Genomic DNA, 17964 nt, shown 5'->3' with positions numbered 1-17964 from the left:
TCGTCCCAGCTACTCAGGAGGCAGAGACAGGAGAACCGCTTGAACCCAGGATCAGGAGGCTGCAGTGAGCTAAGATCATGCCACTACACTCCAGCTTGGGCAATAGAGTAAGACTACATCAAAAAAACAAAACTAAACTAAACTAAACTAAACTTCTGCTCTGTGAAAGACACTGTTAAGAGAATGAAAAGACAAGCCACAGACTTATTAAAATATTAAAACATATCTTTTTTTTTTTCTTCGAGATGGAGTTTCGCTCTTATCGTCCAGGCTGGAGTGCAATGGCGTAATCCCAGCTCACTGCAGCCTCTGCCTCCCAGATTCAAGCAATTCTCCTGCCTCAGCCTCCTGAGTAACTGGGATTAGAGGCGCCTGCTACCACACCTGGCTAATTTTTCTATTTTTGGTAGAGACGGGGTTTTACCATGTTGGCCAGGCTGGTCTCAAACTCCTGACCTCAGGTGATCTGACCGCCTTGGCCTCCCAAAGTGCTGGGATTACAGGTGTGAGCCACCGTGCCCAGCCTAAAACATATCTAATAAAGACTTATACTTAAAATATACAAAGAACTCTTAAAACTCAACAACAAAAAAAGAAACAATTTAAACACGGGTAAAAGATCTGAAGAGACCTCACCTAAGAAGATATGCAGATGGCAGATAAGCAGATGAAAAGATCCTCAACAACACAGGTGAATAAAGAATTACAAATGAAAATGAGATACTACTACACATACATTAGAATAGCTAAAAGAAAAATGATAATACCAACTGCTAGTGAGGATGCAGAGCAAGCGGAACTCTCATTCACTGCTAATGGAAACGGAAAATGGTACAGCCAATACAAAAGACAGCTGGACAGTTTCTGTTAAAAAATATAGTTTTACCGTATGTTATGGGTTGAACTGGGTAATTCCCTCCCAAAAGATATACTGAAGTTCTAACCTCTAGTATTTCAGGATATGATCTTATTTATTTAAAAATAGGTTTGCTGCAGACATAATTAGCTAAAATGAGGTCATAGTAGAGTAACCTTAATTCAATCTGACTAGTGTCCTTATAAGGGAAGAGGCATAGACACTCTGGGAGAATGGCATGTGAAGACAGAGGCAGACAATGAAGTGATGCATCTGCAAACCAAGGAATGTCGAGGATTGCTGGCCTTCACTGGAAAGTAGGAGAAAGGCATGGAACAGATTATCCCTCAAAAACATCGGAAGAAATCTACTCTGCTGACACCTATTTCAGACTTCTAGCCTCCAGCTATGAGAGTAAAAAATTCAGTTATTTTAAGCCACCCAGTTTGTGGTACTATCTTATGGCACACTCTATGATCTAGCAGTTTCACACTCCTAGATTTGAAAACCTATGATAACACAAAAACCCACATGTGAATATGTACAGCAGCTTTATTGTCAAAAATTGGAAGCAACGAAGATGTCCTTTCAACTTTGCGAATGAAAAAACAAACTGTGGTACATCCATATAATGGAATAAAAATCAGTGATGAAAAGAAAAGGCCATCAAGCTACAAAAAGACATGGAAGAATTTTAATGCATATTGCTAAGTTAATAAAGCTAGTCTGTAAATATTAAACAATATAGGATTCTAATTATATGACATTCTGGAAAAGGCAAAACTATAAAGTTGTTAAACATATCAGTGGTTACCAGGGGTTCAGCCCTAGGGGAAATTGAATAAATGAGGCACAAGGGATTGTGTAGGTTAGTGAAACTGTTCTGTATGATACTATAATGATGAATACAAGACATTAAGCATTTGTGAAAATCCACAGAACTTTATCACATACAGAGTAAACCTGAATGTACGCAAATATTTTAAAAATAACTGAGGAGGTCAAGGATACCAGGATGGAAAACAAAATGTGGTAAAAGAATGTATATGTATTACAAATGTCTGAAATACCCTCACTGGAGGGTGTGGGGGAATAAGGTGCTGACCTGAGTAACACTGGAAATGAATGGAGTCTGTGATAATAAAGTCAAAAGGAACTGTACATTATATCATGCTCTAGCTAATAAAGTTCTTTCCCATAGAGGTACACGTTAACAACTGTGAAATTGCTATTCATGTATAGTGGAAATTAGCAATTAAGTAAATAGATGGCAGACGGTGGGACCCACTGTTAGGGTTAAAGATTACAGATACACAATGTGTGTACATAGCAATGTGTGTGCATAGCAATGTATGTGCACAGCATCTGCAAACCAAAGAACATCAAGGATTGCTGGCCTTCACACCCTGCTATACATGTACATATATATATACACACACACACACATATACACACACATATATATGTGTATATCTATGTATAAATACACACACAAGTTAGTATACATAATCTCCTTGCTCTACAAGCTCATAGAACCTAGAAGGAAGGACACTCCCGGAGAAATGGAATGCCCAGGTCCTCATTCTAGTATCAATCTTCAGTAAAATGAAATTAGGTTTTTTTTGGAGAAATGACTGATTCTAGACTGGGACAAGAAACGCACAAGATGAGCCTGAAGCATCCTGTAGTACCAGAAAGTAAGAAAATGCTCAAAAAACAAAAATAAAACAAAAAACTTCCAGAATGAAGGGGTTATGTCAAAGGGACACAGGAGTGGGTTCCCAATGGCCAAAGCTGAAACGATCTGAGCAACAAGATAAAGAAAGTAGTAATGAATTATAACTCAAAGTATGTAATTAATATGAATGAGTCCACAATGATATAAATACATGAATAAGTAAATAAATGAATGAATGAATTCCAAATAATTTATGTATTTACTCCAGCTTTGTGATGCTTAATACTGAGTGTCAACTTGATTGGACTGAAGGATACAAAGTATTGACCCTGGGTGTGTATGTGAGGGTACTGCCAAAGAATATTAACATTTGACACCGCACCGCGCAGCTCCCGGCCGCCCGAGCGCCTGTTTGCTGCCTTGTACTCATCCATCTATCCGCCATGATAAGCGCCAGCCGAACTGCAGCAGCCCGTCTCGTGGGAGCCACAGCCTCCCGGGGCCCTACAGCGGCCCGCCACCAGGATGGCTGGAATGGCCTTAGTCATGAGGTTTTTTTTTTTTATTATTTTTTATTTTTTTATTTTTTTGAGACAGAGTCTTGCTCTGTCGCCCGGGCTGGAGTGCAGTGGCCGGATCTCAGCTCACTGCAAGCTCCGCCTCCCGGGTTCACGCCATTCTCCTGCCTCAGCCTCCCGAGTAGCTGGGACTACAGGCGCCTGCCACCTCGCCCGGCTAGTTTTTTGTATTTTTAGTAGAGATGGGGTTTCACCGTGTTAGCCAGGATGGTCTCGATCTCCTGACCTCGTGATCCACCCATCTCGGCCTCCCAAAGTGCTGGGATTACAGGCTTGAGCCACCGCGCCCGGCCATGAGGCTTTTAGAATTGTTTCGAGGTGGGATTATGCATCAGAAGCAATCAAGGGCGCAGTTGTTGGTATTGATTTGGGTACTACCAACTCCTGCGTGGCAGTTATGGAAGGTAAACAAGCAAAGGTGCTGGAGAATGCCGAAGGTGCCAGAACCACCCCTTCAGTTGTGGCCTTTACAGCAGATGGTGAGCGACTTGTCGGAATGCCAGCCAAGCGACAGGCTGTCACCAACCCAAACAATACATTTTATGCGACCAAACGTCTTATTGGCCGGCAATATGATGATCCTGAAGTACAGAAAGACATTAAAAACGTTCCCTTTAAAATTGTCCGTGCCTCCAATGGTGATGCCTGGGTTGAGGCTCATGGGAAGCTGTATTCTCCAAGTCAAATTGGAGCATTTGTGTTGATGAAGATGAAAGAGACTGCAGAAAATTACTTGGGGCACACAGCAAAAAATGCTGTGATCACAGTCCCAGCTTATTTCAATGACTCGCAGAGACAGGCCACTAAAGATGCCGGCCAGATATCTGGACTGAATGTGCTTCGGGTGATTAATGAGCCCACAGCTGCTGCTCTTGCCTATGGTCTAGACAAATCAGAAGACAAAGTCATTGCTGTATATGATTTAGGTGGTGGAACTTTTGATATTTCTATCCTGGAAATTCAGAAAGGAGTATTCGAAGTGAAATCCACAAATGGGGACACTTTCTTAGGTGGGGAAGACTTTGACCAGGCCTTGCTACGGCACATTGTGAAGGAGTTCAAGAGAGAGACAGGGGTTGATTTGACTAAAGACAACATGGCACCTCAGAGGGTACGGGAAGCTGCTGAAAAGGCTAAATGTGAACTCTCCTCATCTGTGCAGACTGATATCAATTTGCCCTATCTTACAATGGATTCTTCTGGACCCAAGCATTTGAATATGAAGTTGACCCGTGCTCAATTTGAAGGGATTGTCACTGATCTAATCAGGAGGACTATCGCTCCATGCCAAAAAGCTATGCAAGATGCAGAAGTCAGCAAGAGTGACATAGGAGAAGTGATTCTTGTGGGTGGCATGACTAGGATGCCCAAGGTTCAGCAGACTGTGCAGGATCTTTTTGGCAGAGCCCCAAGTAAAGCTGTCAATCCTGATGAGGCTGTGGCCATTGGAGCTGCCATTCAGGGAGGTGTGTTGGCCGGTGATGTCACTCCCCTGTCTCTTGGTATAAACTCTAGGAGGTGTCTTTACCAAACTTATTAATAGGAATACCACTATTCCAACCAAGAAGAGCCAGGTATTCTCTACTGCCGCTGATGGTCAGACGCAAGTGGAAATTAAAGTGTGTCAGGGTGAGAGAGAGATGGCTGGAGACAACAAACTCCTTGGACAGTTTACTTTGATTGGAATTCCACCAGCCCCTCGAGGAGTTCCTCAGATTGAAGTTACATTTGACATTGATGCTAATGGGATCGTACATGTTTCTGCTAAAGATAAAAGCACAGGACGTGAGCAGCAGATTGTAATCCAGTCTTCTGGTGGGTTAAGCAAAGATGATATTGAAAATATGGTTAAAAATGCAGAGAAATATGCTGAGGAAGACCGGCGAAAGAAGGAACGAGTGGAAGCAGTTAATATGGCTGAAGGAATCATTCACGACACAGAAACCAAGATGGAAGAATTCAAGGACCAATTACCTGTTGATGAGTGCAACAAGCTGAAAGAAGAGATTTCCAAAATGAGGGAGCTCCTGGCTAGAAAAGACAGTGAAACAGGAGAAAACATTAGACAGGCAGCATCTTCTCTTCAGCAGGCATCATTGAAGCTCTTCGAAATGGCATACAAAAAGATGGCATCTGAGCGAGAAGGCTCTGGAAGTTCTGGCACTGGGGAACAAAAGGAAGATCAAAAGGAGGAAAAACAGTAATAGCAGAAGTTTTGAAGCCAGAAGGACAACATGAAGCTTAGGAGTGGAGAGACTTCCTGAGCAGAAATGGGCAAACTTCAGTCTTTTTGCAGTGTTTTTGCAGTATTCTATATATAATTTCCTTAATTTGTAAATTTAGTGACCATTAGCTAGTGATCATTTAATGGATGGTGATTCTAACAGTATAAAGTTCACAATGTTCTATGTCCCTAGCCTGTCATTTTTCATTTTTCAGCTGCATGTAAAAGGAAGTAGGATGAATTGATCATTATAAAGATTTAACTATTTTATGCTGAAGTGTCAAGGGGTGAAAACATCTCGCACACAACAATTAAGGTAGTCATCCATAGACTTGAAATGAGACAACATATGGGGATGAGATAGATCCTTCTAGTTAGGCTAGTACTGCTGTATTGGCCTGTGTGTACACGGGGTCCTTCAGCTGAGGCCTTACAAGTCAAGCTGGCTGTGCCATGTTTGTAGATGGGGCAGAGGAATCTAGAACAATGGAAAACTTAGCTATTTATATTAGGTACAGCTATTAAAACAAGGCAGGAATGAGGCTAGAGTCTTAACTTCCCTATGGCATACTTTTCTAGCTACCTTCTGCCTTGTGTCTGGCACCTACATCCTTGATGATTGTTCTCTTACTTGTTCTGGATTTTTTTTTTTTTTTTTTAATAAATATAGAAAGCAAAAAAAAAAAAAAAAAAAAAAAATTTGAGTCAGTGGGCTGACAAAGGCAGACCTACCCTTAATCTAGGTGGGCACAATATAATCAGCTGCCATCGTGGCTAGAATATAAGCAGGCAGAAAAATGTGAGAAGAGAGACTGGCCTAGCCTTCCAGACTACATCTTTCTGCTGTGCTAGATAGATGCTTCCTGCCCTTGAACACTGGACTCCAAGTTCTTCAGTTTTGGAACTAGAACTGGCTTCCTTGTTCCTCAGAATGCTGATGGCCTCTCGTGGGACCCTGTGATTGTGTGAGTTAATACTTAATCAACTCCCCTTTCTATATGTATCTATTCTATTAGTTCTGTCCCTCTAGAGAACTCTGACTACTACAAGCTTAAGAAAGTACAACACAGCCAGGCACAGTGGCTCACACCTGTAAACCCAGCACTTTGGGAGGCTGAGGTGGGCGGATCACTTGAGGTCAGGAGTTGGAGACCAGCCTGACCAACATGGCGAAAGCCCGTCTCTACTAAAAATACAAAAATTAGCCAGGCGTAGTGGTGCGTGCCAGTAATCCCAACTACTCAGGAGGCTGAGGCAGGAGAATCACTTGAACCCGGGAGGTGGAGGTTGCAGTGAGCCGAGATTGTGCCATTGCACTCCATCCTGGGCGACAGAGTGAGACTCCATCTCAAAAAAAAAAAAAAAAAAAAGAAAAAAATGTAAAACACAACTCTCTATTCCTTAAGTACGGGCTGTGCATACTTACTTTGTTCCCAAAAATTCAGTATAAAAAAGGGGGAAAAATGAGTAACTTTTCAGTAAGAAAACCTGGCAAACACTACCTTAAGCCAGGTGATCAGGATTAACATTAACAGTGATAAATCATATTGACAGTATGCATACTTTGTATGATGTGATGACAACAGTACTTCATCTCTATAGTCTTGCCCCCAAAAAACATATTACTCAAGTATAACCATGAGGAAAACACCAGTTGAATCCCAAATAAGGGACATTCTACAAAGTACTTAACCATTAATTTTCAGGACTGTAAAGGTCTTCAAAAACAAAGAGAGTGTGAGAAATTGTTACAACCCAGAGAAGCCTAAAGAGACATTACTAATATATGTAGTAATGTGTTCCTGGATGAAATCATAGTTGTTTTTTTCTTTTTTCTTTTTTTTTTAAAAAAAGGACATGAGAGAAAAACTGAGAAAACCTGCATAAAGTATGGTCTGCAGTTAACAATGGTATATTAATATTGGCTCATTAATTGAGACAAATGTACCATACTAATCTAAGATATCAATAATAGGGGAAACTGGGTGTGGGGTATACAGGAACTCTGTAATATCTTTCTAACAATTATGTAAATCTAAAATTGTTTTAAATTAAGTTTTTTTTTTAAAAAAGCACATTCAAAAATAATAAAGTTGGACTTAGAAGCAAGGAAGTAAGCACACAGGTGACGCTGACTTAAAGGACTACCGTGTAGTCTCACCAACACAAAATCTTAACGCGGTCACCTTCATTCTAACATTACCGTCTTATTCCTTTGAGTCCTGTGTCTTCCAAATTCTGTCCTCAAGAGTCCTATTTCAAAAATAGAAAGTCTGGTACCTGGGGACTGTAAAAGAAATTGATACTGAGAGCTGGAGCTGAATCACTCCAATTATTTGACTTCAGGTCAGATATCAGGTCCTGGCATCTTCTAGTTATATGCCCTTGGGCAATTTACTTAACCCAGACTTTCATATCCAGTCAAACTAAGCTTCATAAGTGAAGGAGAAACAAAATTCTTCACAGACAAAAAAATGCGGAGAGATTCTGTCACCACCAGGCCTGCCTTACAAGAGCTCCTGAAGGAAGCACTAAACATGGAAAGAATCAATCGGTACCAGCCACTGCAAAAAACATGCCAAATTGTAAAGACCATCGATGCTATGAAGAAACTGCATCAATTAACAGGCAAAATAACCAGTTAACATCATAATGACAGGATCAAATTCACACATAACAATATTAATCTTAAATGTAAATGGGCAAAATGTCCCAATTAAAAGACACAGACTGACAAATTGGATAAAAAGTCAAGATCCATCAGTGTGCTGTATTCAAGAGATCCATCTCACCTGCAAAGACATACATAGGCTCAAAATAAAGGGATGGAGGAAGATTTGCCAAGCAAATGGAAAGCAAAAAAAAAAAAAAAAAAAAAGGCAGGGGTTGCAATCCCAGTCTCTGATAAAAAACACTTTAAAACCAACAAAGATCAAAAGAGACAAAGAAGGCCATTACATAATGGTAAAGGGATCCATTCAACAAGAAGAGCTAACTATCCTAAATATACATGCACCCAATACAGGAGCCTCCAGATTCATAAAGCAAGTCCTTAGAGACCTACAAAGAGATCTAGACTCCCACACAATAATAGTGGGAGACTTTAACACCCCACTGTCAATATTAGAGAGATCAACAAGGCAAAAGGTTAACGGGGATATCCAGGACTTGAACTCAGCTCTGCGCCAAGTAGACCTAATAGACATCTACAGAACTCTCCACCCCAAATCAACAGAATATACATTCTTCTCAGCACATCACACTTATTCTAAAATTGACCACATAATTGGAAGTAAAGCACTCCTCAGAAAATGTAAAAGAACAGAAATCACAACAAACTGTCTCTCAGACCTCAGTGCAAACAAATTAGAACTCAGGATTAAGACACTCACTCAAAACCGCACAACTACATGCAAACTGAACAATCTGCTCCTGAATGACTACTGGGTAAATAACAAAATGAAGCCAGAAATAAAGATGTTCTTTGAAACCAATGAGAACAAAGACACAAGGTACCAGAATCTCTGGGACACTTTTAAAGGAGTGTGTAGAGGGAAATTTTAAACACTAAATGCCCATAAAAGAAAGCAGGAAAGATCTAAAATTGACACCCTAACATCACAGTTAAAAGAACTAGAGAAGCAAGAGCAAACACATTCAAAAGCTAGCAGAAGGCAAGAAATAACTAAGATCAGAGCAGAACTGAAGGAGATAGAGATACAAAACACCCTTCAAAAAAATCAATGAATCCAGGAGCTGGTTTTTTGAAAAGATCAACAAAATTGATAGACTGCTAACAAGATGAATAAAGAAGAAAAGAGAGAAGAATGAAATAGACACAATAAAAAATGATAAAAGGTATATCACCACCGATCCCACAGAAATGCAAACTACCATCAGAGAATACTATAAACACCTCTACGCAAATAAACTAGAAAATCTAGAAGAAATGGATAAATTCCTGGACGCAAATACCCTCCCAAGACCAAACCAGGAAGAAGTTGAATCTCTGAATAGACCAATAACAGGCTCTGAAATTGAGGCAATAATTAATAGCCTACCAACCAAAGAAAGTCCAGGACCAGACGGATTCACAGCTGAATTCTACCAGAGGTAAAAAGAGGAGCTGGGACCATTCCTTCTGAAACTATTCCAATCAATAGAAAAAGAGGGAATCCTCCCTAACTCTATTTATGAGACCAGCATCATCCTGATACCAAAGCCTGGTAGAGATACAACAAAAAAAGGGAATTTTAGACCAATATCCTTGATGAACATCGATGCAAAAATCCTCAATAAAATACTGGCAAACAGAAACCAGCAGCACATCAAAAAGCTTATCCACCGTGATCAAGTTGGTTTCATCCCTGGGATGCAAGACTGGTTCAACATATGCAAATCAATAAACGTAATCCAGCATATAAACAGAAACAGCGACAAAAGTCACATGATTATCTCAACAGATGCAAAAAAAGGCCTTCAACAAAATTCAACAGGCCTTCATGCTAAAAATTCTAAATAAATTAGGTATTGATGGAACATATATCAAAATAATAAAAGCTATTTATGACAAACCCACAGCCAATATCATACTGAATGGGCAAAAACTGGAAGCATTCCCTTTGAAAACTGGCACAAGACAGGGATGCCCTCTCTCACCACTTCTATTCAACATAGTGTTGGAAGTTCTGGCCAGGGCATTCAGGCAAGAGAAAGAAATAAAGGGTATTCAATTAGGAAAAGAGGAAGTCAAATTGTCACTGTTTGCAGATGACATGATTGTATATTTAGAAAACCCCATCGTCTCAGCCCAAATCTCCTTAAGCTGATAAGCAACTTCAGCAAAGTCTCAGGATACAAAATCAATGTGCAAAAATCACAAGCATTCTTATACACCAATAACAGACAAACAGAGAGCCAAATCATGAGTGAACTACCATTCACAATTGCTTCAAAGAGAATAAAATACCCAGGAATCCAACTTACAAGGGATGTGAAGGACCTCTTCAAGGAGAACTATAAACCACTGCTCAAGGAAATAAAAGAGGACACAAACAAATGGAAGAACATTCCATGCTCATGGATAAGAAGAATCAATATCATGAAAATGGCCATAATGCCCAAGGTAATTTATAGACTCAATGCGATCCCCATCAAGCTACCAGTGACTTTCTTCACAGAATTGGAAAAAACTTCCTTAAAGTTCATATGGAACCAAAAAAGAGCCCGCATTGCCAAGACAATCCTAAGCCAAAAGAACAAAGCTGGAGGCATCATGCTACCTGACTTCAAACTATACTACAAGGCTACAGTAACCAAAACAGCATGGTACTGCTACCAAAACAGAGATATAGACCAATGGAACAGAACAGAGCCCTCAGAAATAATACCATACATCTACAACCATCTGATCTTTGACAAACCTGAGAAAAACAAGAAATGGGGAAAGGATTCCCTATTTAATAAATGGTGCTGGGAAAATTGGCTAGCCATATGTAGAAAGCTGAAACTGGATCCCTTCGTTACACCTTATACAAAAATTAATTCAAGATGGATTGAAGACTTAAATGTTAGACCTAACACCATAAAAACCCTAGAAGAAAACCGAGGCAATACCATTCAGGATATAGGCACGGGCAAGGACTTCATGTCTAAAACACCAAAAGCAATGGCAACAAAAGCCAAAATTGACAAATGGGATCTAATTAAACTAAAGAGCTTCTGCACAGCAAAAGAAACTACCATCAGAGTGAACAGGCAACCTACAAATGGGAGAAAATGTTGGCAATCTACTCATCTGACAAAGGGCTAATATCCAGAATCTACAAAGAACTCAAACAAATTTACAAGGAAAAAACAAACCACCCCATCAAAAAGTGGGCGAAGGGTATAAACAGACACTTCTCAAAAGAAGACATTTATGCAGCCAACAGACAAATGAAAAAAATGCTCATCATCACTGGCCATCAGAGAAATGCAAATCAAAACCACAATGAGATACCATCTCACACCAGTTAGAACGGCGATCATTAAAAAGTCAGGAAACAACAGGTGCTGGAGAGGATGTGGAGAAGAAATAGGAACACTTTTACCTGTCGGTGGGACTGTAAACTAGTTCAACCATCATGGAAGACAGTGTGGTGATTCCTCAAGGATCTAGAACTAGAAATACCATCTGACCCAGCCATCCCATTACTGGGTATACAGCCAAAGGATTATAAATCATGCTGCTATAAAGACACATGCACACGTACGTTTACTGCGACACTATTCACAATAGCAAAGACTTGGAACCAACCCAAATGTCCATCAATGATAGACTGGATTAAGAAAATATGGCACATATATACCATGGAATACTATGCAGCCATAAAAAAAGGATGAGTTCATGTCCTTTGTAGGGACATGGATAAAGGTGGAAACCATCATTCTCAGCAAGCTATCGCAAAGACCAAAAACCAAACACCGCAAGTTCTCACTCATAGGTGGGACATGAACAATGAGAACACTTGGACCCAGGAAGGGGAACACCACACACTGGGGCCTGTCGTGTGGTGTGGGGAGGGGGGAGGGATAGCATTAGGAGATATACCTAATGTAAATAACGAGTTAATGGGTGTAGTACACCAACATGGCACAGGTATACATATGTAACAAACCTGCACGTTGTGCACATGTACCCTAGAACATAATAATAATTAAAAAAGAAAATAACTGCATTGAATGTATAAGATCAATTTGAGGAGAATGGTCTTATTTATAATACCAAGGCTTTGTATTTATGAACATGGTATATCTGTCTGTTTATATCTTTTATGCCCTTCAATAAAGTTTTATAATTTTCAACATAAAAAAAAACCCTAGAAGAAAACCTAGGCAATACCATTCAGGACATAGGCATCGGCAAGGACTTCATGACTAACACACCAAAAGCAATGGCAACAAAAGCCAAAATTGACAAATGGGATCAAATTAAACTAAAGAGCTTCTGCATAGCAAAAGAAACCATCATCTGAGTGAACAGGGAACCTACAGAATGGGAGAAAATTCTTGCAATCTACCCATGTGACAAAGGGCTAATATCCAGGATCTACAAAGAACTCAAACAAATTTACAAGAAAAAATCAAACAACCCCATCAAAAAGTTGGCGAAGGATATGAACAGATACTTCTCGAAAGAAGACATTTATGCAGCCAACAGACACATGAAAAAATGCTCATCATCACTGCTCATTAGAGAAATGCAAATCAAAACCACTGTGAGATACTATCTCACGCCAGTTAGAATGGTGGTCATTAAAAAGTCAGGAAACAACACATGCTGGAGAGGATGTAGAGAAATAGGAACACTTTTACACTGTTGGTGGGACTGTAAACTAGTTCAACCATTGTGGAAGACAGTGTGGCTATTCCTGAAGGATCTAGAACTAGAAATACCATTTGACCCAGTGATCCCATTAGTGGGTATATACCCAAAGGATTATAAATCATGCTACTATAAAGACACATGCACATACATGTTTACTGGGGCACTATTCACAATAGCAAAGACTTGGAACCAACCCAAATGTCCATCAATGATAGACTGGATTAAGAAAATGTGACACATATACAACATGGAATGCTATGAAGCCATAAAAAAGGATGAATTCATGTCCTTTGCACAGACATGGATGAAGGTGGAAACCATCATTCTCAGCAAACTATCTCAAAGACAGAAAATCAAACACCACATGTTCTCACTCTTAGGTGGGAAGTGAACTTGAACACAGGGCAGGGAACATCACACACTGGGGCCTGTCGGGGGCTGCGGGGCTGGGGGAGGGATAGCATTAGGATAAATACCTAATGTAAATGACGAGTTGATGGATGCAGCAAACCAACATGGTACATGTATACGTATGTAACAAACCTGCATGTTGTGCACATGTACTCTAGGTCTTATTAAAAAAAAAAAAAGAAAGAAAAGAAAAAGGTAACAGTGAAAAGATACTGAGAGAAGGTGGAATAATACCAGTGAAGGACGTCATTTGTTTCTAAGGCTAGGGAGAAAAGATCACAGCAGACAGCTACATTACACAATACTTCAAGTGGGTATTCAAGTGTTTATAAAAAAGTAGGTTCAATAACAGAGATGTAAAATTGCTCTCCCAAGGCTTTTCAGTGTTTGATGAGTCAAACAGTCATCACATGAAAATCTGTTTTTAATTTACAAATCAAAAAATGGTTGACCTTCAAATTATAAATTGTACTTCCTTTTCTGGCTTCACCACTGTTTTATGATAAGAGCAAGAGAAGAAAAGCAATATTAGAAAATAGAATGAAGGTTAAACCAGAGTTCATAGAATTTACATATATACAAGTTCTTTTTACTTCAGCACATTTAATTTATTAACTTTCATCCACAGTGACATGGTAAGATTCCATAAAAATGGCACTCCAACTCTACCACTAAATAGATTATTAGTGGTTATGAGCTGTGATCTTAAGTCTTGTACGCCATTCTGTTTATTTCTATGGCCTGATTCTTATATTCATGTATAAAGTTGATAATTTTTTCTTCATCAACATAATTAATAAAATATAACATCATAAACCCTGTCAAGTCAAATAGGTGTAAAATAATGGGTCTTCAAAAATTCTGGTGAAAAGAGAGAAGTAATTAAGTAATTATGATGGACAGAAAAGTGGAAGTTTTTTTTAAGTACTGAGGAAATATTAAACAGATTTTGACATTTATTCAATTAAAAAGTAAGAATAGTTTTGAAAGAAGATGACAACATGTGAATTAGTCAAATGTGAAAAGTGCTATGTAATTGTAAATAACAAGAAATGGAAAAGCGATTTGTACGACGGGAAGACTCCTGCTGGCTAAGGGTTCATGAACTCTGCATACTCGTTAACTGATGTTAACTGAGGATAACGGTTTGTTAGAGAATGTAAGAGTTAAGAAGGTGTATTAGTCTGTTCTCACACTGCCAATAAAGACATACCCAAGTCTGGGTAATTTATAAAGGAAAGGGGTTTAATTCACGGTTCCAACACATGGCTAGGGAGGCTTCACAATCATGGTGGAAGTCAAAAGAGGAGCAAAGTCACATCTTTGATACTGCAGCATGCAAGACAGCGTGTGCAGGGGAACTCCCATTTATAAAACCATCAGATCTCATAAGACTTACTACCACGAGAACAGCACGGGAGAAACCCACCCCCATGATTCAACTATCCTCCACTGGGTCACCCCTCCTCCTATCACACGTGGGAATTATGGGAGCTATAATTCAAGATGAGATTTGTATGGGGACACAGCCAAACCGTATCAGAAGGGTTATGGTGCAGATCAAGTATTTATCTCAATCCATGGTGAATTCCATAGATTTAAGGCCCATCTAAATTTCTACAATATCAAAGCGAGGACCAAAGTACCAATGTTGTACCATAACTGCTAAGATTTTTCACCATGACTTACTTGTGGAAATCATAAAGGATACTATTTGTTACCTTTTATAATATATTTTCTGTGGACATAAAACTGGTCTGTTTGGAAAAAAAATTATATACATACATATACATATATGACATATATTTTCTATACCTGTATATTATGTAAGAGGAAATACGGCCAGTCGTGAGGTTTTGGAGAATGAGTTCACATTTCTATTTGTTGAAAACATATTCAGGGACTAAAAACATTTAAGTCTCTTTCAGTCATTTAGACTTTCAAATTAATGTTTTTTTTTTTTTTTTTTTTTTTTTGAGACAGAGTCTCGCTGTCACCCGGGCTGGAGTGCAGTGGCGGGATCTCAGCTCACTGCAAGCTCCGCCTCCCAGGTTTATGCCATTCTCCTGCCTCAGCCTGCCGAGTAGCTGGGACTACAGGCGCCCGCCACCTCGCCTGGCTAGTTTTTTGTATTTTTTAGTAGAGACGGGGTTTCACCATGTTAGCCAGGATGGTCTCGATCTCCTGACCTCGTGATCCGCCCGTCTCGGCCTCCCAAAGTGCTGGGATTACAGGCTTGAGCCACCGCGTCGGGCCCTGACTTTCAAATTAATTAATTTATGAAGAGCCGTTTAGAGTTCATCCTGTTTTAGGCCAGGCACAGTGGCTCACGCCTATAATCCCAGCACTTGGGGTGACTGAGGCGGGCAGATCACCTGAGGTCAGGAGATTGAGACCATCCTGGCTAACACAGTGAAACCTTGTCTCTACTCAAATTACAAAAAATTAGCTGGGCGTAGTGGCAGGCACTTGTAGTCTCAGCTACTCGGGAGGCTGAGGCAAGAGAATGGCATGAACCCGGGACGTGAAACTTGCAGTGAGCCTAGATTGCGCCACTGCGCTCCAGTCTGGGCGACAGAGAAAGACTCCGACTCAAAAAACAAAGAACAAAAGAATTCATCCTGTTTCAAAAGAAAAATTTATGTTTATTGTTTCCCAAATGTCTATGTCTTGTTTCTCCAATTATACTCTTTTTCTAACTCTAACATCTAGTCTAAATAAATGCCTATTGAATGAATGAAGAGTTCAAACTAAAAAATTAGGTAATTATAAATCAGCATGAACTATGAACCCCTATATCCACATTTCTATATAGGACTCATGTTATTCCTTAAGGAAATCCTTGAATTCTCTATTCATGTTTTTCCTTAAAAAGAGACTACAGGCCGGGCATGGTGGCTTATGCCTGTAATCCTAGCACTTTGGGAGTCTGAGGTGGGTGGATCACGAGGTCAAGAGATGGAAACCATCTTGGCCAAAATGGTGAAACCCTTTCTCTACTAAAAGTACAAAAATTAGCTGACGTGCTGGTGGGTGCCTGTAGTCTCAGCTACTCGGGAGGCTGAGGCAGAAGAATTGCTTGAACTCGGGAGGCGGAGGTTGCAGTGAGCCGAGATCGTGCCATTGCACTCCAACCTGGGCGACACAGCCAGATTCTGTCTTTTAAAAAAAAAAAAAAAAAAAAAAAAAAGGGGACTACAGAGATAAGCCATTGGTGGGAGTCTACATGTAAGCAAAACTAAATCACAATTAATGGGAGAATTTTTTGATGATTCCATGTCTATTTTTTAACAATTCAGTTTCCATTTCCTTCATTTCTAATATATTTTGAAAAGTGTATGTTTTGCTGTTATTGGTTTTTTTTTCCTTCTTTTTGAGACGGAGTCTCACTCTGTGCCCAAGCTGGAGGCAGTGGTGCGATCTCGGCTCACTGCAAGCTCTGCCTCCTGGGTTCACACCATTCTCCTGCCTCAGCCTCCAGAGTAACTGGGACTACCGGCGCCTGCCACCACACCTGGCTAATTTTTTGTATTTTTAGTATAGATGGGGTTTCACCACGTTAGCCAGGATGGTCTCAAACTCCTGACCTCGTGATCCACCCGCCTCTGCCTCCCAAAGTGTTGGGATTACAGGCATGAGCCACCAAGCCCAGCCATTTTGCTGTTATTCTTAAAGACATAATGAAAAACAGCAACGTATTTCTCAAAGTGTTGTTAAAAATTAGAACTTATATTGATTTATATTACTCTGAGAATGTACACAAAGAATATCATAGTTCATGAGAGAAAACATGAATAGAGATACATATAAGCACATGTCATTTAAATGTATCAAACTGTTGAGTGATAATAAAATACCATTTCAGCACTACCTTTCAAACTCATAGGAAACAAGTAACAATAACCTTTAGCTTTTAAGCAAGTACTACTATAACAGAAAAGCTTTTTGGGCAGGCTGCATTTCAAAGCTCATTCCTGCATCCTAGGTAACAATTTGGGGTCACTAATGTTAATATTAACGTATGTATCAGATGCATGTCTTGCAAACGCACACACACAAACACACACATTCATTCATTCTCATTCTCTCTCCCCTCCCTTCTCACCCTCCCATCGTTCTCTCTCTCCCCATTCCCATATACAGACATACAGTTGTATGGAGTAAGAGTACATGTAAAATAGTAGACACCAAAAACTAGCTGTGTAATCTTATAAAAGACATAAAAACCATTGAAACACTTACTTCATCAGCAACCATACACCTGCAAAAAATAAAAATAAAAAAAATTATCAAAGTGAACTTTTTTTTTTTTTTTTTGAGACGGAGTCTCACTGTGTCACCAGGCTGGAGTGCAGTGGCGGGATCTCGGCTCACCGCAATTTCCATCTCTCGGGTTCAAGTGATTCTCCTGCCTCAGCCTCCTGAGTACCTGGGACTATAGGTGCGTGCCACCACGCCCATCTAATTTTTGTATTTTTAGTAGAGATGGGGTTTCACCATGTTGCTCAGGATGGTATTGATCTCTTGACCTCGTGTTCTGCTCACCTCAGCCTCCCAAAGTGCTGGGATTACAGGTGTGAGCAACCGTGCCCGGCCAAAGTGAACCATTTTTAAAGTTCTGATTAAGTAGCTTGCCACAAAACAGTTTATAAATACTAAAGTAGTAAGCCAGAGAGAGGTGTTTATAAGTATGAGAACATGGGTCAGTGCTGATATATGACTCTCCAGCTGCCAAAGGTATATGGCTATGTGGGAGTGTTAGAGCTTCAGATGTGCTGTTCCCACAGCCTGCCCATGAAGATAGCTACAATGACCCTTCAAAAATGTGAGTAAAGTGGTAAGTGATTC

At 39.9% G+C, this 17964-nt stretch overlaps 1 protein-coding gene and 1 pseudogene across 2 annotated transcripts in view; one reads left to right on the top strand and one right to left on the bottom strand.

The window, feature by feature from the left end:
* ZRANB3 (zinc finger RANBP2-type containing 3) overlaps positions 1–17964 on the bottom strand; it is a 324081-nt gene that overhangs the window by 166464 nt on the left and 139653 nt on the right. Inside the window, exon 3 of the mRNA XM_033231677.1 lies at positions 17359–17377. Coding sequence (XP_033087568.1) covers positions 17359–17377 — 19 coding nt within the window. The remainder of the gene's footprint in view (positions 1–17358; positions 17378–17964) is intronic.
* Positions 2905–6012, top strand: LOC117095078 (annotated as a pseudogene). The gene is made up of 2 exons (XR_004441802.1): positions 2905–3085; positions 3411–6012. The product of XR_004441802.1 is annotated as a stress-70 protein, mitochondrial-like (transcript).

Source organism: Trachypithecus francoisi, unplaced genomic scaffold, assembly GCF_009764315.1.
Source record: "Trachypithecus francoisi isolate TF-2019V2 unplaced genomic scaffold, Tfra_2.0 Lachesis_group13, whole genome shotgun sequence".
In the NCBI taxonomy this organism is placed as follows: domain Eukaryota; kingdom Metazoa; phylum Chordata; class Mammalia; order Primates; family Cercopithecidae; genus Trachypithecus; species Trachypithecus francoisi.
Note: the sequence above shows the minus strand (reverse complement) of the source record. Positions and strands in the feature narration are given on the sequence as shown.